Source organism: Bos indicus x Bos taurus, chromosome 7 (genome assembly GCF_003369695.1).
Source record: "Bos indicus x Bos taurus breed Angus x Brahman F1 hybrid chromosome 7, Bos_hybrid_MaternalHap_v2.0, whole genome shotgun sequence".
Classification (NCBI taxonomy): domain Eukaryota; kingdom Metazoa; phylum Chordata; class Mammalia; order Artiodactyla; family Bovidae; genus Bos; species Bos indicus x Bos taurus.
In genome coordinates, this window is record NC_040082.1 from 66155932 (window position 1) to 66180077 (window position 24146).

The 24146-nt window shown below is 40.2% G+C and overlaps 1 protein-coding gene across 1 annotated transcript in view; it reads right to left on the bottom strand.

The window, feature by feature from the left end:
• Nucleotides 1-24146, bottom strand: part of HSPA4 (heat shock protein family A (Hsp70) member 4) — a 53879-nt gene that overhangs the window by 22712 nt on the left and 7021 nt on the right. Inside the window, exons 2-7 of the mRNA XM_027546508.1 lie at nucleotides 20389-20446; nucleotides 18411-18551; nucleotides 14088-14210; nucleotides 5454-5553; nucleotides 4677-4810; nucleotides 1729-1973 (exon numbers count right to left, since the gene is read on the bottom strand). Of these exons, the coding sequence (XP_027402309.1) occupies nucleotides 1729-1973; nucleotides 4677-4810; nucleotides 5454-5553; nucleotides 14088-14210; nucleotides 18411-18551; nucleotides 20389-20446 (801 nt within the window). The remainder of the gene's footprint in view (nucleotides 1-1728; nucleotides 1974-4676; nucleotides 4811-5453; nucleotides 5554-14087; nucleotides 14211-18410; nucleotides 18552-20388; nucleotides 20447-24146) is intronic.

The following is a 24146-nucleotide window of genomic DNA, read 5'->3' on the forward strand; positions in this document are numbered from 1 at the left end:
TCATATTTTGTTTATCAGTTGAGTTTTGTTTATCTAGTTTATCAGTTGATGGGAATCTGGGTTGTTTCCATTTTGGGGGTATCATAAAGAGTGCTATGACTGGAGAAGGCAATGGCACTCCACTCCAGTACTCTTGCCTGGAAAATCCCATGGATGGAGGGGCCTGGTGGGCTACAGTCCATGGGGTCGCTAAGAGTCAGACACGACTGAGCGACTTCACTTTCACTTTTCCCTTTCATGCATTGGAGAAGGAAATGGCAACCCACTCCAGTGTTCTTGCCTGGAGAATCCCAGGGATGGGGGAGCCTGGTGGGCTGCCATCTATGGGGCCGCACAGAGTCGGACACGACTGAAGCGACTTAGCAGCAGCAGCAGCACGATGGCTAGATTAAATACAGGTTCACCAGTGTAATTTAAATTTCAAATAAACAAACACATTTCTATCAAAAAAAAAAAAAAGAGTGCTATGAACATTTGTCTATAAATTTTTGTGTAAATGTGTTTTCAGTTCTCTTGGATATATACCTAAGAGCAGAAATGCTGAATCATATGGTAACTCAGCATTTTACTCATTTTTATGTGAAATAAGTATTTCTGAGCTTTTAGGAGGGAAGTGAGCACTTCCACTAGAGATGGACTGGACACACTGAAAATAGTTTGGTGATTCCACAAAAACCTAAGTATATAATTACCACATGACCAAGCAATTCCACTCCTGGCTACATACCCAAAAGAACTGAAAACAAGCTACTCACACAACTTGTGGTGAATGTTTATAAAGCACTCATCACAAAAGCTCAAAGGTGGAAACACAGATGTCCAGTAACTGATGAATGGATGAATTAAATGTGATATGCCCACACAAATGGAATATTACTTGCCATAAAAAGCAATGAGGTACGAACACATACAACGTGGATGAACTTAGAAACATTAAGTTAAAGAAGCCAGACACAAAAGAAGCCAAACATATAGTGTAGGATTCCACCTAATACATTATACAAACACAAGAAAGCTACAGTTTAATGAAAAAAAATTAAAATGAAAACCATCACTTCAAGTAGACGAGAAAGGTGACTACAATCTGGTTACTAGGCACAGTAATCTAATTCTGGCAGACTAGAAGCAATTCTGATGCCCATCTCAACATTCTGAGCATGGCTCAGGCCACACTTTCCCAAACAATCCATAGTCTTCTTTAAATTCTACCAGTAAGTAGAGTTCACATCCTGAAGAACATCCATGCAACCTGACCTGGTAACAGACACATTCTGGGTGTTTCTGAGGATAACCCTGAAACATCAAATTACCCAGAATTCTTATCATGTCATACAAAAAGACCTGTTGTCTCAAGTGATACTGAATTACTCAAAAACACAATTTCTGAGTCAATGACTAAAGCAAATTCCATATAATTCTGCATTAAAGCACTCTGCCCTGAATTTATGAAAACTAGTGACTCACGTTTAACACAGGCACATGTTGAAGAACTGCCAATTTCTTGGAACATTCAATTAACCAATTAACCAGAACAAATCAATTAGTTGAAATTATTTGAATAATCAAACCCAACCTTCACATTAAAGGCAAGATCCTGAATGGCCTCCAGATTTTTACCTACAAAATCTGAAGTTGTAACAATCACGATAACTTCAACAATTAGATAATTAAGGCTAATATAGAGAAACGCCACAGTTCAGTTTACCATCAAAATATTAATATGGTTACCTATTCATAGTTCCAGAAACATCAACATCATTCATAAAACATTCAATGCTCAAAGGAAGGTCTGAAGCATTTGCACTCATCAATTTCTTGAGTTTCTCACACTCCTGAGACAGTCGTAATAATGCACGGATTTTGGACTTTATGTCTAGCTTGTATTTCTTTCCAAATTCTTCACAGAAGTGATTTACTAGCACCTCATCAAATTTTCTGCCTCCCAGTGTTGTGTCAAATGCAGTGGCCAGAACCTTTGGGAAAAGATGATAATTAGTTAAAAAACTAACCAATTTAAAATTTTATCATGACATATATGTAACTGGTAAACTGTAATAAAAAGGTGGTAAGGGACATTAAGGTCGAAACAAGGCAATGTGCATATGTCATTTAAACAAGGTTACAACCACTATGAAATGAGACATCATAACCCTCAATTTACAGATCTAGACAGATCTGACAATCTATAGGTCACAAAGATATTAAGTGGTAGAAGTAGAATTCAAAACCCAATCTCAATTTTAAAACCTATGCCTTCCCCACTACACCAATCTGACTCCAAACAATAATTATAATTCAAGAGCCAATACACTAACATGTCATATACAGCTCTAGTCTTATCTCTACCACAAAACTGCAAATAATACCAAAGGCTTATTTAGCTTCATGCAATTTACCACCAGAAAATATGCTAAAGCCTTAACTCACAGTAATCTGTTTCTATTCAACATAGAGAACTATAATTAGGTTGGGTTATCCTTTTCTAAATCTCTAAAGGAAATCAGAAGATCTAATCAGATTCAATAATAGAAAACTGGCTAAGTAAGTGATGACCAACACCCTCAAAACCATCTCTTCAAAGAATGTTAAATGTCCTCAGGAAGTTTTTCTTAATGCGTGATCTCATGAAAGAAAGAAAAAAAAAAACAGACAATACAGAACTGAGTACAGTTCTGTGTAATTCCAATTTTGTTTTCATAAATGACTAGAATGAAATATATCAAACTGTAGTAAGATCATAAATGTCTTTCCTTCATACATATATGTTTCCAAATTTGGTATGATTCTACAGTAAGTATTTTGATAGTTAAATTTAAACTGTAATTGGAAAACTGACAAGTGACAGCTGATAGTGAAGCAAATACTAATACTCATCACTCTGACTCAAAGACAAGGCTAAATTATAGCCAATACCTGCTGTCTAAAAAGTGAGAGTATAAACTGGAATTTAGAAATAATCCTATTATGGATAAAAGTAAAGCTTAAACACTTGAGAATAACACTTGGTCCATCATTTGTATCTGTAAAAATTATGATCCTCTTATTTCCCAACCATCCCCAAGATCTGCTTTATATTAAAAAAAAGGGGGGGGGGTGGGGACAAATCAGAATATAAAGAAACAAGGGACTGTAAAAAAGAGAAACTCAAAATACCCTTCAAATCTAAAAAATACTTATTCTGGGATAGGTAGTTCCATTGGACCAACCCCCAAGTTGGGGGAGCAGAAAGCCAATTTAGAGCTGGCAGCAAAAACCCTGATACAGAACCCAAGTAATTAAAGCAAATATGCAGATTATCCTTGGTTTTTAAGTACATTCTAGATAAAATCACCAAGCTAGAAAACTGATTTTATGTACCACTGAGGAACTAGCAAACACTATCAAATCTGACTGTGACCCACAGACAAAGGAAAAAAACTTATGGTTACCAAAGTTAACCACAGGAAGCTGAGGGGGAGGGATAAATTAGAAGATGGGATTAACACTACTATAAATAAACTAGAGAACCAATAAGGACCTACTGTATAGCACAGGGAACTACTCTCAGTATTTTGCAATTTTATAATTGTCCCTATAAGGAAAAAAGAATCTGAAAAAGAATTTACCAATATATGTATAACTGAATCACTATGCTGTAACACCTAGAACTAACACAACACTGAAGTGTAGTTTTCTTCAACTAAAAAAAATTTTTTTAACTCACTGAACACCTAAAATCTATACCTTTCACTCTACATAAATTTTCCTTTAATTAAGAGACTAATATAGGAAGTGTATATACATCCTACAAAAGCTTTTTTCAACTGTGACCAGCATCACCCTCCGGTCCCTCCTTGTCATTAACATTACTAGACTTCTCTGTGTACAAGACTGCTTTCTCCAGAGCTCTATCATCTCTAGACATCTAGACTAGAACTCCTAGGCTGGTTTCTTTTGGCCAGCCAAGTTCTAGTCACTCCACCCTGTTCCCAGAACATTCAAAACCTTAAGAGAATACCCTTATCATCCCTTAATCCTCAGTGTTAAGACCTCTGAAGGGACTATACGTTAAAGACTCCCCCTAGTAAACCTGCAAGGCAAGCATTATTTTCCCCACATTACAGACAAAAAAAACAGGCTCAGGAATCTAAGGACTTTTTCCTCAAGTTCTATGCTCTTTGCTTCATTATCTTGTCAACACCTCAAAAATTACTTTGGGCCTTCAACTTCCACCCCACCCCTACACAACTAACTTCTAGTTCAGATGGCTCATACCAAGTTTCCACTAGTGAAACAAAATTCTTTGAGATATATTTATTTATGGCTGAGGTGGGCGCTCACTGCTTTCTCTAGCAGGCTTCCTCTAGTTGCAGTGGCTTCTCATGCTGCAGAGCACAGGCTCTAGGCGTACAAGCTTCAGTCCTTGTGGCATGCAGGCTCAACAGTGGCAGCCCAAGGGCTCTAGAGCACAGGGCCAGTAGTCACGGCACACAGGCTTCACTGCTGAGCAGCACGTGGCGTCTTCCTGGACCAGAGAACAAACCCATATCCCCTGCATTGGCAGGACGATTCTTAACCACTGGACCACCAAGGAAGCCCTGAAACACAACTCCATAACCAACTACTTTAAGTTGCCTCTCATGAATTCCTAATTATCATACATCTGTAATACAGTCTCCTGGGAAAAATATACTTACTTTAAGTTTTCCTCTATTAAATGCACATACAGAAACTTGATAAGAAGAATGCCCCATGTCTACAAAAACTACATTTCTTGGTTTCTCTTCTAAGGCAGGAAGATCTTGTTTATAGATTCCATATGCAAGAGCAACTACACAATAATACAAAAATAAACATAATGTTAGCATTTTAGTAGTAAACTTAAAATTCATTTACATAGGAAAAAACAGATTTACAGCTGCAAAAAAAGATTCAAAATCCTTATAAGCTCTGCATGGTTTATTCACGAATAACACTGACTTCAAAGAGATATACGCTGACATTCATTTCACTTTGGCTTCCTTCATGTTTCCAATTTCCAGTTCCAGCAACTGTGGCAGTTTTTTCCAAAACAACTTTCTCCCACTTTTCCAAACATTTTCCCCCATATTCCCTTGCGCCGTCTCTCAACATTCCCATATATTCTGCCTCCTGAGATCTTGCTTTATAAACCCCACCCCTCTGACTCTACTGGCCCACAAGTTGGGAGAAAAACCCAATATGTAAACCAAAGCAATGCTCCAAACACATAATAAATGCACTTCCTTTCCAAAAAAGCATGCAATTAAATATCAAAGTGCTATGAAGATACCGAAAAAGTACTTGTCAAGTAAACTCTTCATATGTGACAGAGTACCCAAAAATACTGGTAAGTGCTCCAAGTAAAATATGGAATAAGAAACCCTAGGGTTTTAAGATTTCACAACCTTTGAGATTGAGCAAGTAAAAAAAAAATTCAGTTAATAGTCACTTACCTGCAGTAGTTTCATTCATTAATCGCAGACAATTGAGACCAGCAATCTGTGTTGCATCCATCACTGATCGTCTTTCTGCATCAGTATAGAAACAAGGAACCTATAAAAAGAATTTTTTAATTTACCATTATTATGGAAATTCCTGATTTAAAATATACCTGTCAAAAAAACAGTAAAAGCCAGAAATGCCCTCAAATAGCTACAGCTATTTACTCTGTATATGATCAAGGAAATCTTTCAAACCAGTACAGCGTTATCTGGGCTACTCTACAGTCTTGGGACAAATGGACAGCCATATAGAAAATGAAGTTGCATCCCTACTAAACACCAAATACCAACATATATTTCAAACCAAAGATGTAAATGTTTTTTAAAAATCATGAGTATCAGAATAAAAGGCAATCTTTACTGTCAAAGAAAGAAGGGGAAAAAAAAGAAGGGATTTTCTAAATATAACATAAAACCCAAAAGAACCAGCAGGTCAAGATGAGTACCCTCTGGTGGCCAGTGCTGGGTCCCAAGATGTGGCCGGGAAATCAGTGGCACTGGGGCCAAGGGCCACAGCAAGCAGGACTGCTCGCTACCTCTCACTCGCCTGGCAGCAACAACAGCAGGCATCAGAGAGGCCCATGGGAGTGGGGGCACAGCCCAGTGTGTGGGACACTCAGCTGGGCCCTGCTTCACTCAACCTGCATGATGCTTTTCTTGTTCTGGAAGCTGATGCAGTGGCTAGGATTCACTGCCTCTGAGATCTTTGTGCACTCGCTGGGTGTTTTTTGTACTACTGACCCTGTGTGATTACAGCCTGGCTCCAAGCTTCTCCTGGCTAAACATGTTTGTGCCCTTCTTCGCTGCTCACAAGCTTGGCACTACTTCCCCACTATCATTCTCCATGCACCTCTCCCAGGACAGAGAGAAGCAGTTGGCTGTGCTCAGCCTTTTCTGCTGCTGCTGCTAAGTTGCTTCGGTCGTGTCCAACTCTGTGCGACCCCACAGATAGCAGCCCAACAGGCTCCCCCGTCCCTGGGATTCTCCAGGCAAGAACACTGGAGTGGGTTGCCATTTCCTTCTCCAAAGCATGAAAGTGAAAAATGAAAGTGAAGTCGCTCAGTTGTGTCCGACTCTTCGAGACCCCATGGACTGCAGCCTACCAGGCTCCTCCGTCCATGGGATTTTCTAGGCAAGAGTACTGGAGTGGCTTGCCATTGCCTTCTCCTCAGCCTTTTCTGGGTATACACAATTCAAGTTCAAGATGATGTTGTGCCAGAAGCTGGTAGAGCAGACTGAGGAGCTCTGATTTGGCCTGATCATGTCTCACGTCTTCATTCTCCTGAAGTTGCTCATGAGCTGCACCGGCTGAGGCAACTAGCCTTGCAGAGGATAAGCTGGACCCCAGGCTGAGGTCCCACTTCTACCATACCAATGAAGAAGCCTGGACCTGAAAGTCGGCCTGTGCCCTGCCCAGTGCCCACTTTTCTCTATACCAATCATGTCTAAAATTATTCCCTCAGCAGGGATACAAAGAGCAGTCTTGATCCTTAAAATGTATTCCCTCTTATTTCACGCTTTGAATAGCTAATCCTGAATTAAGATCCTAGTAAAAGCCCCAGGCCAGACAGTCCTGACCTCCTCTGACAGTTGAAAACTGCATGTAAGTAAAATGGTCTGACGAGCTCTGAGTATTTTCATGGATTTGGGAAAGGACTCATCATACAAAGGTTGCTAAGCTGGAATCAGTGTTTCCCCTGGCCAGCAGAGCCAACCTGTGAGTTCTCTGTCCCATCCCGAGACGAGACTTCCTTGACACTCGATCTCTTTTTAAAAAAGTGTAAACCAGCTTGTGAATCCTCCCCTGTGCTACTGGGGAGGATGGTCCTTATCGTCATTCCAACCCAGGCAGAGTATGTTGAGTAAGCACGATTGGGACCCTATATGGAGTCCTGTCGCCTGAGAAAAAACTTTTCACTTGCTTTCAAGGTGCTACTTGGCTTCCAATCCCAGCAGAATGCAGTGCCATGACTCTTCCACCACCTTGTGGCCAGCACTGTTAGCACACCTAAGACAGATTTAGGACCAGACAGATCTTTTCAAGAAAACTGGAGACACCAAGAAAACATTTGATGCAAAGATGGGCACAATAAAGGACAGAAACAGCAAGGACCTAACAAAAGTAGAAGAGATTAAGAAGAGGTGGCAAGAATACACAGAAATGTACAGAAAAGGTTTTAATGACCTAGATAACCACGATGGCACGATCACTCACCTAGATCCAGACAGCCTGAAGTATGAAGTTAAGTGAACCTTAGGAAGCATTATGATGAACAACGCTAGTGGAGTGATGGAATTCCAGTTAAACTATTTCTAATTCCACAACATGATGCTGTTAAAGTGCTGCACTCAATACACCAGCAAATTTGGAAAACTCAGCAGTGGCCACAGGACTGAAAAAGGTCAGTTTTCATTCCAATCCCAAAGAAGGGCAATGCCAAAGAATCTTCAAACTACCATACAATTGTCCTCATTTCATATGCTAGCAATGTCATGCTCAAAATCCTTCAAGCTAGGTTTCAATAATACGTGAACCAAGAACTTCAGAGGTACAAGCAGGATTTAGAAAAGACAGAGGAACTAGAGATCAAATTGCCAGTATCCGCTGGATCACAGATAAAGCTATGGAATTTCAGAAAAACATCTACTACTGCTTCATTGATTACGCTAAAGCCTTGGACTGTGTGGATCACAACAAATTGTCAAAAAAAAAAGAGATGGAAATACTAGACCACCTTACCTGTCTCCTGAGAAATCTGAATGCAAGTCAAGAAGCAATAGTTAGAACCGGACATGGAACAACAGACTGGTTCAAAATTGAGAAAGAAGTACATCAAGGCTGTATATTGTCTCCCTGCTTATTTAACTTACATGTGGAGTACATTATGTGACATGTCAGGCTGGATGAATCACAACCTGGAATCAAGATTCCCAGGAGAAATATAAACAACCTCAGTTATGCAGATGATACCACTTTAACGACAAAAAGCGAAGAGGAACTAAACAGCTTCTTGACGAGTGGTAAAAGAAGAGAATGAAAAAGCTGGCTTAAAAATTCAACATTCAAAAAACTAAGATCATGGCATCTAGTCCTATCACTTCATGGCAAACAGATGGGGAAAAAGTGGAAATAGTGGCAGATTTTATTTTCTTTGCCTCCAAAATCACTACAGATGGTGACTGCAATCATGAAATTAAAAGACACTTGCTCCTTGGGAAGAAAAGCTTCTGACAAACTTAGCGTATTAAGAAGCAGGGACATAACTCTGCCAACAAAGGTCCATACAGTCAAAGCTATGGTTTTTCCAGTAGTCATGTACGGGTGTGAGAGCTGAACTATAAAGAAGGCTGAGTGCTGAAGAATTGATGCTTTCCAACTGTGGTACTGGAGAAGACTCTTGAGAGTCCCTTGGACTGCAAGGAGATCAAACCAGTCAATCTTAAAGGAAGTCAACCCTGAATAGTCACTGGAAGGACTGATGCTGAAACTCCAATACTTTGGCCACCTAGTGGGAAGAGCCAACCCACTGGAAAAGACCCTGATGCTCAGAAAGATTGAGGGCAGGAGCAGAAGGCAGTGATGGAGGATGAGACGGCTGGATGGTGTCACTGACTCAATGTACATGAGTTTGAGCAAGCTCCGGGAGATGGTGAAGGACAGGGAAGCCTTGCGTGCTGCAGTCCATGGGCTTGCAGAGACAGACACAACTCAGTGACTGAACAACAAAGGGATAAGAAGAGGGGTTTTCCAAGTGGCATAGTGGTAAAGTATCCGCCTGCCAACACAGGAGATGCAGGTTTGATCCCTGGGTCAGGAAGGTCGCCTGAAGGAGGAAAACTGCAACCCACTCCAGTATTCGTGCCTGGAGAATTCCACGGACAAAGAAGCCTGGCAGGCTAGAGTCGGGCATGACTGAGCTCGCACACAAGGGATCAGAAGGAGGGGCAGGTGTTCTAATGCTCACAGGCACTGAGACCTACGAATGTTAAGTTTACAAGTGATCACAGCCCACGTCTGTTGGACTGATGTCTTTGGTTTGATGTCAATCAGGTGCTAAATGAGAGCAATTGCTAAGATAATGTTTTGCTAGGGAAGGAAAAGGGGGAGCAGAACTGAAACATTCGATTCATTAAAAAATTCTAATAACCTAATGAGGAAAAATATTTGCAACTCACATTATAAAACAGCAAAGAGCTAATCTCTCTAATATTCGAAGAACTACAAATCAAAATGAAGACCACGCTTCCCTGGTAGCTCAGTAATAAAGAATCCGCCTGCCAACACAGGAGACGTAGGTTCGATGCCTGATCCGGGAGGATCACACATGCCACGGAGCAACTAAGCCTGTGGGCCACAGCTATTCAGCCTGTGCTCTAGAGCCCTGGAGTTGCAACTAATGAAGCCCACATGCCCTAGAGCACATGCTCTGTAACAGAAGAGGAACCCACAATGAGAAGCCCACACACTACAACTAGAGAGCAGCCCCCCTTGCAGCAACTAGAGAAAGGCTTGTGCGGCAACAAAGACCTAGCACAGCCAAAAATAAACACTTTTTTTTAAATTAGAAGTTTTAAAAATGCAGTGGAGAAAAGGATTTTAAAAAATGTTTTCTAAAAAACTGAGGACCATAAATTTAAAATAAAATCAGGAAAGGATAGGAATATTTCACAAAAAGTGAAATACAAAATGGTTTATAAATTATAAAACATTCAAGTTTACCTAAAAAGTAAAATATCAAAATCCCACATACTTTGCTACCATTATTCATCGATCAGAATTATTTGACACGCCAATAAGCTGAGCTGATGAGGCTGTGGTCAAACAAGCCCTCTTATGCACTGCTGACATAAGTATAAATTAGTACAAATTCTCTAAAGGGCAATTAAACAATAGTTGTTAAAATTTAAAACATATGTATCCTCAGTCCCAGCAACTGCACTTCCAGGAAGTTAGCCTATAACCTACAAACTTATCATGTAAGAGCAAAATGTATTTGTCCAACTTTTACTCACTGTAATATTTTTGGCAATTAAAGAAACAAAATCTGGAAGTAACCGAGATGTCCAACAGAAAGAGACCATGCTGTGTTGTGTGCTTAGTTGCTCAGTCGTGTCTAACTTTTCGAACCCATGGACTGTAGCGCACCAGGCTCCTCTGTCCATGGGAATTTTCCAGGCAAGAATACTGGAGTGGGTTGCCATGCCCTCCTCCAGGGGATCTTCCCAACCCAGGAATTGAACTAGGGTTTCCTCTGTTGCACGAGGATTCATTACCAGCTGAGCCACCAGGGAAACCCCCCAAAAAAGAGACTATGGTTAAATATTAATAGATTATGGTACATGCATAAACTGGGACATTCTGCTCCAAACGAAGCACCTCTCTAATGCTATGGAACAAATAAGGTAAACGTCCAAAATTTATTAAAAGAAAAATAAAAGTAAAGAAGGACCTATACTTACTTGCTTGGGTACATAAAAACCTCTGGAAAGATCTGTAACAAAATGGTAAAACTAGTAATCTCTGGGAAGGAAAATCTACGTAGTAGGTAGCAGAGGTGCTAAAGCTTCCCATACACCCTTTTATACATGTGATTTGATTCCAACACAAGGGCTATTATTAACTTTCCCAAAATATAAAGCTTATATTTAACAATAATCAGTTTACAAATAGAACAAAATACACCCAGGCCCTATTTACATAGCAATCAGATACACCATAGCACCAAAATCTAGAGCAGCAACTGCACAGAAGAGAGTTCACATAGAGGCCAGAGACCACTATCCTTAGATAGGCCCGATGGCAAGGTTAGCCCTTCCCTGGATCCAGGAATCTGAATAAGTAGTTCCCTAAAGCGACAGCAAATTTTCCTTAAATCATTAGAGTGGTACACTGTGCCTAAACTGTACAACGTAGTTTATGTTTTTATACTTAAATTTCCTTCTGGAATTCTCGTATTTTGGTACATCCAAGGTATAGCATGCCTTTGTGAATGACCCCCAACAGAAATCCTGGACTGAGCCTCAGGCAGAACTCTCCTGGTGTATAATATTTCATGTGTATTGTTACAACTTGTTTTTCGAGGAATTAAGAACTTCTGGTCTAACTCCAATGGATGGGGACTCTTGGAAGCTTTTAGCTGGTTTCCTCCAGATGTTCTCCACATACCATTTCCCTTTATTGATTCTGCTTTGCATCCTTTCACTATAATAGATCTTAGCCATGAATATGGCTTTATTCTGAGTCTTGTAAACTCTCCAAGTAAATCACCAAAATTCTCAAGAACCCGCAACACATAACTTAATCCATCACCCTTTAACTTGATCCCCAAAGCTGGAAAAGCATATCAGGCAGTCTTGCCATTTTACATTAAAATTTACCTCTATACAGAGCAAATTTTGTAACTCTGCTTATTTAACTTCTATGCAGAGTACACCATGAGAAACGTGGGGCTGGAAGAAGCACAAGCTGGAATCAAGATTGCTGGGAGAAGTATCAATAACCTCAGATATGCAGATGACACCACCCTTATGGCAGAAAGTGAAGAAGAACTCAAGAGCCTCTTGATGAAAGTGAAAGAGGAGAGTGAAAAAGTTGGCTTAATGCTCAACATTCAGAAAATTAAGATCATGATATCCAGTCCCATCACTTCATGGGAAATAGATGGGGAAACAGTGGAAACAGTGGCTGACTTTACTTTTCTGGGCTCCAGAATCACTGCAGATGGTGACTGCAGCAATGAAATTAAAAGACACTTACTCCTTGGAAGGAAAGTTATGACCAACCTAGACATTAAAAAGCAGAGACATTACTTTGCCAACAAAGGTCCATCTAGTCAAGGCTATGGTTTTTCCAGTGGTCATGTATGGATGTGAGAGTTGAACTATAAAGAAAGCTGAGCACCGAAGAACTGATGCTTTTGAACTGTGGTGTTAGAGAAGACTCTTGAGAGTCCCTTGGACTGCAAGGAGATCCAACCAGTCCATCCTAAAGGAGATCAGTCCTGGGTGTTCATTGGAAGGACTGATGCTGAAGCTGAAACTCCAATACTTTAGCCACCTGATGCAAAGAGCTGACTCATTGGAAAAGACCCTGATGCTGGGAAAGATTGAGGGCAGGAGGAGACGGGGACGAAAGAGGATGAGATGGTTGGATGGCATCACCGACTTGATGGACATGGTTTTAGGTGGACTCCGGAGTTGGTGATGGACAGGGAGGCCTGGCGTGCTGCGGTTCATGGGGTCGCAAAGAGTAGGACACGACTGAGCGACTGAACTGAATACAGAGCAAAATTCAGAATCAAAGTTAGGACAGTAGGTGGGGGAAATGTCCACTGAAACCTGAAAGTCCACTAGAGATTTGGGGGAAAGCAGAAACCATCTAAGAAACACAGCGCCTGTATTGAATTTGAGCTCTTTAAAGGAAGTAGCATTCTTCTTTGCATCCTCCAAATGTGGATTATAGGCCATAATCCAGTTCTTCCTGACAAAAGTCAGTACGATTTTACTAGATAGACAAGAAACAAGAACTCCATCAGACAAAGACTATGGGGTGAAATAACAGTGCACCAAAATTAAGACAAAATAGGCCAATAAACAACAAAGTTCTACTGTACAGCACAGGGAACTATGTTCAATATCCTGTCACAATCACAATGGAAAGGAATATATATATGCACATACACACACACACACACACACATATATATGGGGCTTCCCTGGTGGTTTAGACGATAAAGAATCTGCCTGCAATGCACAAGACCTGGGTTCCATCCCTGAGTGGGGAAGAGCCCCTAGAGAAGGGAACAGTAACCCACTCCAGTCTTCCTGCCTGGAGAATTCCATGGACAGAGGGGCTGGGCAGGCTACAGTCCATGGGGTTGCAAATGAGTCAGATACAACTTAGCGACTAACACATTACATGTATACATATACAAATGTATTCAATATAACCAAGTCATTCTGCTATACAGGGAAATTACACTATAAATCAGCTATACATCAAAAAAAAATTTTTTAATAAAAATTTAGAAAGACAAAAGAAGCCAAAGAACTAAAATATCAGATAACAACTGCAGAATGAGGTGATTCACTGGAAAAACAAATTCAACCACCTAAATTTCAACAGTACCTAAGGACGCCACCATATTACAAGCACAAAGCTATAAACAGCCAGGCTTCCATCTAAATAGGCAAGTGGAAAATACAAGATGAAGTCTACTGCTGTCTTGCCTTTAGTGCTGGATATAAAAACAGCAAAGATACAGAGACAGGAATAGAGAAAAAGCATTTCTTATTGAGAGTATTCAACTAATTGAACAAACAAGAGGCTACCAAGTGCCAGGCACTATGCGGGATGCTAGAAGGAATCCAGGAAGAAGCGGGCTTAGTCAGAGATAAGCCTTTAAACAGACAGAATAGAAGCAAGAGCAAAAACTAGGGAAGGAAAAAAAAATTCATGAGAACCAGTCTGAAAAGTTCTTAAAATAATGGTTACCACCTAAGACAAAAAGCAATTTATTTTCAATGAACAGCTTTCTTCTTTCTGCTTCTTCACAGACCCTAATAATGCGTAGGGATAAAACTTACCGAAACAACACAGTCCACAACAGGCTTCTTAAGAACACTTTCTGCTGTCTCCTTCAGTTTGGATAAAAGCATGGCAGTCACCTGCTCCGTGGTAAAACTACGTTCCTCCTCCATATACTTCACCTGCAATAAAAAACAAAAGGATCTAAACATTGTATTTCTTCATGTCCTAAAAACCTAAAATAAATAATTTCTAAATCATCAGTGGAACATTATCTCAAGAGGAAATTCAGAAAACTAGTTTTGGAAGCAAAAATAATTTAAAGATCACTTTTAACTTGTTAACATGCCTACCAACCAGGATACCTGGAGATGAGGTTCAGATCAATTCAGCTCAGTCATGTCTGACTCTGAGACCCCATGGACTGCAGCATGCCAGGCTTCCCTATCCATCACCATCTCCCAGAGCTTGCTCAAACTCATGTCCATCAAGTCGGTGATGCCATCCAACCATCTCATCCTCCGTCATCCCCTTCTCCTCCTGCCCTCAATCTTTCCCAGCATCAGGGTGTTTTCAAATGAGTCAGTTCTTCATATCAAAGTATTGGAGTTTCAGCTTCAGCATCAGTCCTTCCAATGAATATTCAGGACAAATTTCCTTTAGGATTGACTGGTTTGATATCCTTGCAGTTTCAAGGGACTCTGAGAGTCTTCTCCAACACCACAGTTCAATAGCATCAATTCTTTGGCACTCAGCTTTCTTTACAGTCCAACTCCTATAGCCATACAGGACAACTGGAAAAACCATAGCTTTGACTAGATGGACCTTTGTTGGTAAGATCAAGTCTCTGGTTTTTAATATGCTATCTAGGTTGGTCATAGCTTTTCTTCCAAGGAGCAAGCATCTTTTAATTTCATGGCTGCAAACACCATCTGCAGTGATTCTGGAGCCCCCAAAAATAAAGTCTGTCTCTGTTTCCACTGTTTCCTCATCTATCTGCCATGAAGTGATGAGACCGGATGCCATGATCTTAGTTTTCTGAATGTTGAATTTTAAGCCAACTTTTCCACTCTCCTCTTTTACTTTCATCAAGAGGCTATTTAGTTCTGCTTTGCTTTCTGCCATAAGGGTGGTGTCATCTACATATCTGAGGTTATTGATATTTCTCCCAGCAATCTTGATTCCAGCTTGTGCTTCATCCAGCCCAGCATTTCACATCATGTACTCTACATGTAAGTTAAATAAGCAGGGTGACAACATACAGCCTTGACATACTCCTTTCCTGATGTGGAACCAGTCTGTTGTTTCATGTCCAGTTTTAACTGTTGCTTCTTGACCTGCACAACTTTCTCAGGAGGCAGGTAGGTAGTCTGGTATTCCCATTTTTTGAAGAATTTTTCAGTTTGCTCTAATACACACAGTCAAAGGCTTTGTTTTGGCATAGTCAATAAAGCAGAAGTAGATGTTTTTCTCCAACTCTCTTGCTTTTTCTATGATTCAAGGGATGTTGGCAATTTGATCTCTGGTTCCTTTGCCTTTTCAAAACCTAGCTTGAACATTTGGAAGTTCTCAGCTTATGTACTATTGAAGCCTAGCTTGGAAAATTTTGAGCATTACCTTGCTAGCATTGTTCTTTACAGCATTGGACTGTACTTCCATCACCATTCACATCCACAACTGAGCGTTGTTTTTGTTTTGGCTCCATCTCTTCATTCTTTCTAGAGTTATTTCTCCACTCTTTTCCAGTAGCATATTGGGCACCTACTGACCTGGGGAGTTCATCTTTCAGTGTCATATCTTTTTGCCTTTTCATATTTTCATGGGGTTCTCAAGGCAAGAATACTGAAGTGGTTTGTCATTCCCTTCTCCAGCAGACCACGTTTTGTCAGAACTCTCCACCATGACCTGTCTGTCTTGGATGGCCCTACACAGCATGGCTCATAGTTTCATTGAGACAGACAAGGCTGTGGTCCATGTGATCAGTTTGATTAGTTTTCTGTGATTGTGGTTTTCATTCTGTCTGCCCTCTGACAGGCAAGGGTAAGAGGCTTAGGGAAGCTTCTGATGGGAGACAATGACTGTGGGGGAAACTGGGTCTTGTTCTGATGGGTGGGGCCATGCTCAGTAAATCTTTGATCCAATTTTCTGTTGATGAGCAGGGCTGTGTTCCCTCCCTGTTGTTTGACCTGAGACCAAACTGTGGTGGAAGTAATGAAGGTAATGGTGACCTCCTTCAAAAGGTCCCATGCACACACTGCCACATTCAGTGTCCCCAACCCTGCAGCAATCCACCGCCAACTCACGCCTCCTCCAGAGACTCCTGGACACTCACAAGCAAGTCTGAGTCAGTCTCTTGTAGGGTCACTGCTCCTTTCATCTGCGTTCATGAGGACCAATGTGTAAACGGTATGTTCTGACCACCAGCAAAACTTGAGACAACTACCTGGGAAGAAGCAAACTGGTGTGTAGCTCCCCATAACCCACACTGCCCCTCCATTAAAGGGCCTGGTGGTGGAAACTGTTTTACCATCTGACATACTATGTATACTTTACTTTGCTCACTGTGTTGACTTTATAATCATCACCTCAATTAGGATCCAATCTAAGGCAATAGTTTTTGTCAGATCTGGTGACTCGATGGACTTGAGTTTGAGCAAGCTCCAAGAGTTGGTGATGGACAGGGAAGCCTGGCGTGCTGCAGTCCGTGGGGTCACAGAGTCGGACACAACTGAGCGACTGAAGTGACTATTCACTGTCTTAGCCCCAACATCAAGGACAGACCTGACAAAATAAGTAACTGCTGACACCTTCAAGATATCCTACACCATGCATAAAGGTATGAAATTCTGACAAGAGTACAAACTGTAAATGCAGAAAAGACTGCCTAAGGTAAGGTCCTATTCCACATCCATACTTCCCAACTACAACACAGACCAAAAAATGTCAACTCTGTACTTTTAGCTCCAGCTCGAACTTGAAAACCATCTTCTCACCTTCTCCCTCCCAAACCCAACTATAATTTATTCTGGTTTAGAATAGTTTCTCACCTTACTGAATACAGATGGAAAAATAATCCTCCCAGTGAGCCTCTTTCAAGGCTACCTCTTCTTTTCTCATGTAAGTCTTCCAAAATTCCTCCAGCCTCATACTTGGATCCACAGGTGTTCTCCCTAGTCTCTTCCTCCCGTGGCTCTTCTGACTAAATCTGCCAATACCCACCCTATTTCTTTCATAACTATTAAGTAATCCTCATTTCCTCATCTCCGTTTCTTTTCCTCCTCTGCACTTCTTATCCATCATTAGGCCCATTAAAACTGTTTTTAAATTACTGCTGAAAATACCCTAAGTAAATCCAGTGATCATTTTTCAGTTATCAGAATTCTTTACTTTCAAATTCAACTGAATTCTCAGCTACAACTGCAAAACTATCTTTTTCCCACGATTTTCAACATCTCTTGGACTTGAACCTGTTCCCATGATCCTTAGTTCTCCAAATGGGGTGTCTCAAACATCAAACCTCCTTTCTCTAAACTCAGTTGCCTGGAAAGCTCAAACGTACTTCTGGATTCCTCTTACCACCTGAGTGCAAGAGACAGACATGTTCACTATACCCATCACTCAGCCTCTCATCTTTTTCAAATGATCAGCTCACGTCATGCTTCACAAAGAGATTCTCCTAGATGTTCCAGAGATAGCAAAGACTAAACTCCCTTTTCTCCAAAAGAACATCACCACTTTCCAATCCTACTGTCAAGAGTATGACTACATATCTGGGAGTGACTTTAAAGTGTTGATTTCTTTTCTTGCTCTTCCAGTAATCATTCACTAAAATCATACCAGAAAGACTACTGGGAAGACTGCTGCATTAGAAAACAAGACAAGAAGTTAACTTCACATCATCACCACCTATCTGTCCAATCCCTACTAACAGTGCCACCTATGGCTCCCAAATAAAAGTCAGATCTTTAAAAAAAAAAAAAAGCCAAATGGTCTTCACCAGCAAGACTTTTCCAAAGCATTTGTAACGATTTTCATTACAACTTAAAACTAGAATAGTATGATATACATTGATCTGATAGCATTCTCAAGGGCTTCCCTGATAGCTCAGTTGGTAAAGAATCCGCCTGCAATGCAGGAGACTCCGGTTCGATTCCTGGATCAGGAAGATATGCTGGCAAAGGGTAGACTATCCACTTTAGTATTCTTGGACTTCCCTTGTGGCTCAGCTGGTAAAGAATCCACTTGCAATATGGGAGACCTGGGTTCGAGCCCTAGGTTGGGAAGATCTCCTAGAGGAGGGAATGGCTACTCACTTCTACACAGTCATCTGATGACATAAAATACTGTATTTCAATCATAAGGCATTATCTTCAGAACCTTACCTTTATACCTGTTAACCCAGTGGGCAACTGCACAATATCATATGCAAGTTTGGATTTTTCTGCCTCCACAAATGGATCAGAGAATGCTCGGCCATGGAATCTTTTAAATCCTTGGACTGTGTTCTTTGCATTGGAAATTACCTAAGAGAAAGGATATCAGAGTCAACGAGTAGAAAGACTATTATAACAGCAATTAAATTGGGGGAGGGGGGGGAGATTCAAAAGTCTCAGGATTAAATCAGAATCCTTTTCATGCCACAAACTTTCCTTCCTAGTTTGTTTCCTTCAGCACTAAACCTTTATAAATGATGCCTTCTGAAGGGAGGAGTGACGAACCTATACAGGTCACACAGTGGCAGGCTAGGACCAGAGCCCAGTTTGTCTTACTTCCTCAGTAAGACAGATCATTACCCTTGTAAAAATATTTCCTGTTATTAAACTTCTAATGAACATTTACATTAAATTTTTATCTTTTAAAAATTACCTGTAGTTTGGGATTCAAACTTTCCAGGAGTCAATCCAACAGTATATATTAATTCAGTTATTCTAGTGAATGAAACTGAAACTTACCATAAAGAAAAAACAGATGACACTAAGCCCACAAAGATAAATGCAAATAAACTGACACAGTATTATTTATCACAACAGAAAACTGGAAAGAGCCTAGAGGGTCAACGACAGGGAAATGAGTAAATAAATTACAGTCTATCCATACAATGGATAAATTATTTTAGAAGTCTGGAGACAAGTATCTATATGATATGATGTCACTTTCTTAGAGTAGGGGAGAAAAACATTTATATGCTTATAAAAGGTTACACATTAAGATAATAACAGTGGTTTTTGGACAGTGGTAGTATGCTAACATCTAAATGCCTTATACTTGTACACCTGCATTTCCTAATTTATCTCTAACAAAAACTACTGTAATTTATGAAAAAAATGCTGGCAAAGATATTCAAAAACTGAAAATGAATTTCTGCTCAAGACTTATGGACTCTTCTTCCCAATGCAGGACTGCAACAAGTCCCAGGGAAAAACAACAACAGAGCTCCTCTGAATCCAATATGTCAAAGGCACAAACAGAAGTTCTTTTGTAAAACAATATGAGGCCTCCAAAGTCAGGCTCTGCTTCAGTAAGCTGCCAAGAAATTCAATACCACAATAACTATGTCAACCTAGAACTAGGCAGCCAGTTTAGTATAACGACTATTCTCAATAATGAAAGCAAGTTTAAAACCAAAACAGCTCTGTATGTGCTACCTGCTGTCTTCTAAAACATCTTGAACTTTCTGCAACTTATAAAACACCCAATTTAATTAAAAATCAATTGGTCAAGCACCATTTGGGGGGGCTTATAAACCTTAGGCCCAGACTGGTCCAGAAAAAGACCGTTATTCATTCTATTATGTTGCTCCAGACTGAACTATAGAAAGATCTAACATGCAACTCCTTAATTTTATACAACCTCAGGCACTGAGAAAAATACAACTCTTCAGGTTCTGCTGCTCTGCTTACTGAGAAACAAGCAAATAAGTCAGGCTCCTGGTTTAAAAGTAACCTAATGGTAAGTGTGCTTCTCCAAGTATGCTCTCCTTCCTTGAGAACCTTGATCAACAAGGTCAAATCTAGACACAACACTGACCCTAAATATGAGTAAGATGAAAATTCAACAAGACAGACTTTACCGATTAAATACCCAGGGGAAAAAAATTGTTAACAACAACTCAGGAACAAGTAAAACCTTGCTTTAACAGTATCTAGGTAAAACACATCCTGGTAGTTTGCATTAAACAGACCACTGTTCATGCTATTTTAAAAGCTCTTTGCTTCTCACTCAAGTGCATGAGAATAGGTTTGTCTCTCAGTTGTACACGTGGGGGCTCCCAGTGCTCCACACATAACGGGCACTGAAAGAGCTGCTGCACTGGAGGATGGACCAACCACAGAAATAAGTATGAGAAAAACAGAACTCTACCTGGCTTTTAGCTGCTGCTCCAATTGAGCGATTCTTAGGTCCAAAAGAAATGCAAGCCCTAAAAGATAAAACAAACATTTAAGCATTAAACCTTACTGCAACATTACATCCAAAACCAGAGCGGACAAGATTTCTGAGTCTCAGCCAAAAAGCCCTGTTTTTTAACTGCACACAATAAGTCTATGATTTTGACCTTTCTACTGAGTAAAGCTGCCCATGGAATGCACTGCTTCTTAGAATAATGGGAATTCTGTAACTGAGATGTTGAAGCACAAGTCTGATATGACCATCTGTCTAAAATACTAGAGAGGTGGACTAACCAGTCTCCACTATCCTCTAATTCTTCAAGTCTGGTGTTCAAAATTCCAACATAAAATAATATGCTGTCATGTTAATACATCCATTAAATGTTCTTTGTGTTTTATAAACAGCTCATAACTTCGCCAAGAGAGTAGTCTACATGCCCTGAAAACAACTCTTATCTTATTGTAAATATATGGAAAGTTATTTTTCTAGAACTAGTTTCCAAGGACTCAATTTTATTGTAAATATATGGAAAGTTATTTTTCTAGAACTAGTTTCCAAGGACTCAATTTTTCTTTTTTATTTTTAATTTCTGACAAGGAACTTCATTCCCACTTCTGAACACATTCTTCCAAATCAATTCATATACTGCCTGCTGGTTTCACCTATATGACACTTATTTTAGAAAGCAAAATTGATACCTGCTTAAAGGTATAAATACTTTAAAACACTGTGTTTAAGCTTAGAAAGTCAGTTATACTTGGGAGTTGATGCCTTTGTTATCATGGCTTCTATGCTTCTCCCTGTGTTTCACTCTGGGACCTTGCCTGTGTTCCCTTTACTCTCATATTCATATGTTGCCTCCCTTTCCAGTGGCAGATTTCTCTCAAACTAAGATCAAATTCACCCATGCCACCCAAAAAATCCTAAAAGACAAAGTTCTTCCCAGAGTCCATTTCCCCCTCAGGTTAGTAAACCCTTCTACTCCTACATTATTACTAAAGTAATAAATTGCTTATGTGCACTATCTTATTTAATCCTCATAAGCACCCTATCTTATTTCTACCATATAGAAGAGGAAACTGAGTCCAAAAAAAGGTATTATAGGTAAATGTATCCCAAGTCATAAAATCTGAAATCAACAGGAGTCAGGACTATAGATCATTTCTCCACTAGCTAGCTTTGATCTCCCTAGCCTCCCTGGACCCCTAATTCTTCTAATTTAGTGGAATGAGTAGGAATGAGAGCTCTGGCGCCATTCTGCCTTGGTCCAAATCTGACACAATAATTAAATAGAACCATTTTACTTAGATAAACTTACTCTGTGCCTCAACAGCCCTTTCCAACTCCCAGAGCAGTTATAGCCAACTATGCCCTGTATCCGTACAGCATAGTCTGGGATCTCATGAGATTTCCTATGAACTCTAAGCTCTATGGGCCAGGAACATGCTGGGAGAGCCCTTCAAGAAGCACAGGTGTCAAGATCAGCCTTCCTGCAAATAGACGACCTATCACTTAAAAAAAAAATTTCCTGAGTACTACTTACCTGTCTCTCCTATGGTGGTGCTAGTAGTAAAGAACCTGCCTGTCAATGTGGCAGATAACAGACGTGGGTTCAATCCCTGGGTCATGAAGATCCCCTGGAGGAGGGCATAGCAACCCACTCCAGTATTCTTGCCTGGAGAATCCCATGGACAGAAAAGCCTGGAGAGCTCCAGTCCATAGGGTCGCAAAGAGTCGAACACAACTGAGTGACTGAACACTCAGCCCATAAAGTCCTTTAGGAAACTTCCCACTGTAATGTCATCCACTCCATTCACCCTCTCCACTGCTTCTAGCCCATGCATGCAAACATACATCTTTCTAAAAGCCATCAGATCTGAATTTCTAAGATGTATCCCAACAAAACTAAAAGCCCATATTATTTATCTTTGTTTCCTATCTCCTCAAAACAGGACAAGCTCTAAGCATGAAAAAATTAATGTCCCCAACTTTACTGTATGTCCTATTGAAGGTTTAATTTTCTATTCTACCTTGGTAACTGTTTTGCTTCTACTTATCTTCCAAACAAAACGAATTACCAACATATAGGGTCCAGATTCCTTAATGTAGAACTTAAGGCCTCTCATAATTCCAAGCCCACTCCCACTTGCCAGCTTCATCTCATGCACACAGTGCCTCAACACAAGTCAGTCTTCCCATCTTCCTGCTTTGCGCTATCACTTTCGCCACCTGAAATGCCCTGGTCCTTCTAAACCTCACTCATTTTCCAGAAACAGCACACACTTTGTGATGCATTCCCAATCCCTCTCAAGTAAAAATTAATCACTTCAACCTCTTACAACTTACTGGACTTTGGGCAATGCAAATGTAGAACACTTCCACCACCACACAATGTTCCACTGTGCAGAGCTGCTCTGAGTAATGTTCTCTTTGAAGTCAGTTAACATTTTCACCTACTCTTAAAAACGACATATGCCTTAACAGTAGTAGCTTGCAAGTGTTTCACAGATTTTGAAAAGCCGAATACAAGTTTGTCTCAGTTCAAATTATTCATCCTCTTATTTGTCTATCCATGCCCATGCTACAAACAGTTCCCCACTTCTGCTACAAAGCCATCAAATCTTATTAATGGAACATCAATCTTTACCACATAATACAGCAATCACACCTCAAACAAAGCACAGCTCTTGTAAAGTACTGGCAGAGTTCACACTCTTATCACATTGTAGAAAATCATTATTATTATATAATTTTTACATTCTAAAAAAGTTCTTTAACAAGCCAACTATTACAGTACAGAAAGAAATCCTTGGCTTTTCCACTCTATCAACTTGACTGAGTACAACATATGTACAGTTTGAAGGGAAAAAAAAGGGCTCAGGCTCTAGAATTAGACAATGTGAGTCTGTCTGAATCCCTTCTCTATCTTTCAAGCTGTGTGACCTGTGGTATTTAACGTCTCTGAAATTCAATTTGCTCATCTCTAAAATAGGGAAGATTACATATGGTTGCTCTAAGGACTAAATTTGTTGATCCACTTTTGAAAGTGAAAGTCGCTCAGTCGTGTCCAACTCTCTGAGACCCCATGGACTGTATAGTCCATTGGAATTCTCCAGGCCAGAATACTGGAGTGTGTAGCCTTTCCCTTCTCTAGCGGATCTTCCTGACCCAGGAATCGATCCAAATCGAATCAGATCCTGCATTGCAGGCCGATTCTGTACCAACTGAGCTATCAAAGATCCACTTTTAAAGGGCTTTATTATTAGAGACTGGCACACCATAAATAATATTAGCTATTATTAATCCTCCAACAGTTGCAAGTTTTATACAAAAAATACACCAACTAAGGCTTAGTGGTTAGGATTCAGGGCTTTCACTGCAGTGGCCTGGGTTTAATCACTGGTCAAGGAACTGAGATTCCACAAGCTGAGCAGATGGCCAAAACAAAACTAAAACATACCAAATAGTTTGCCCTGAATGTTCTACTTCACCTTCTCAAACTATTTACTAAAACCCACTCAGTCATCTTTAAATCATAAGGAATAAAAAATCTACCATTTCCTTCTCAATAGGACAAGTGAATGAGATCAGTATGTTAAACAGCACTAACCGCAGAGGTTTTTCAACTACAAGCTTACACTTACAAATATTTATATGTGAAAAGGGCCCAGAAAGATTAGGTCAGATATTGGGGCCACCACTAGAACAATCTCATTGCAGAAAATTAGCGA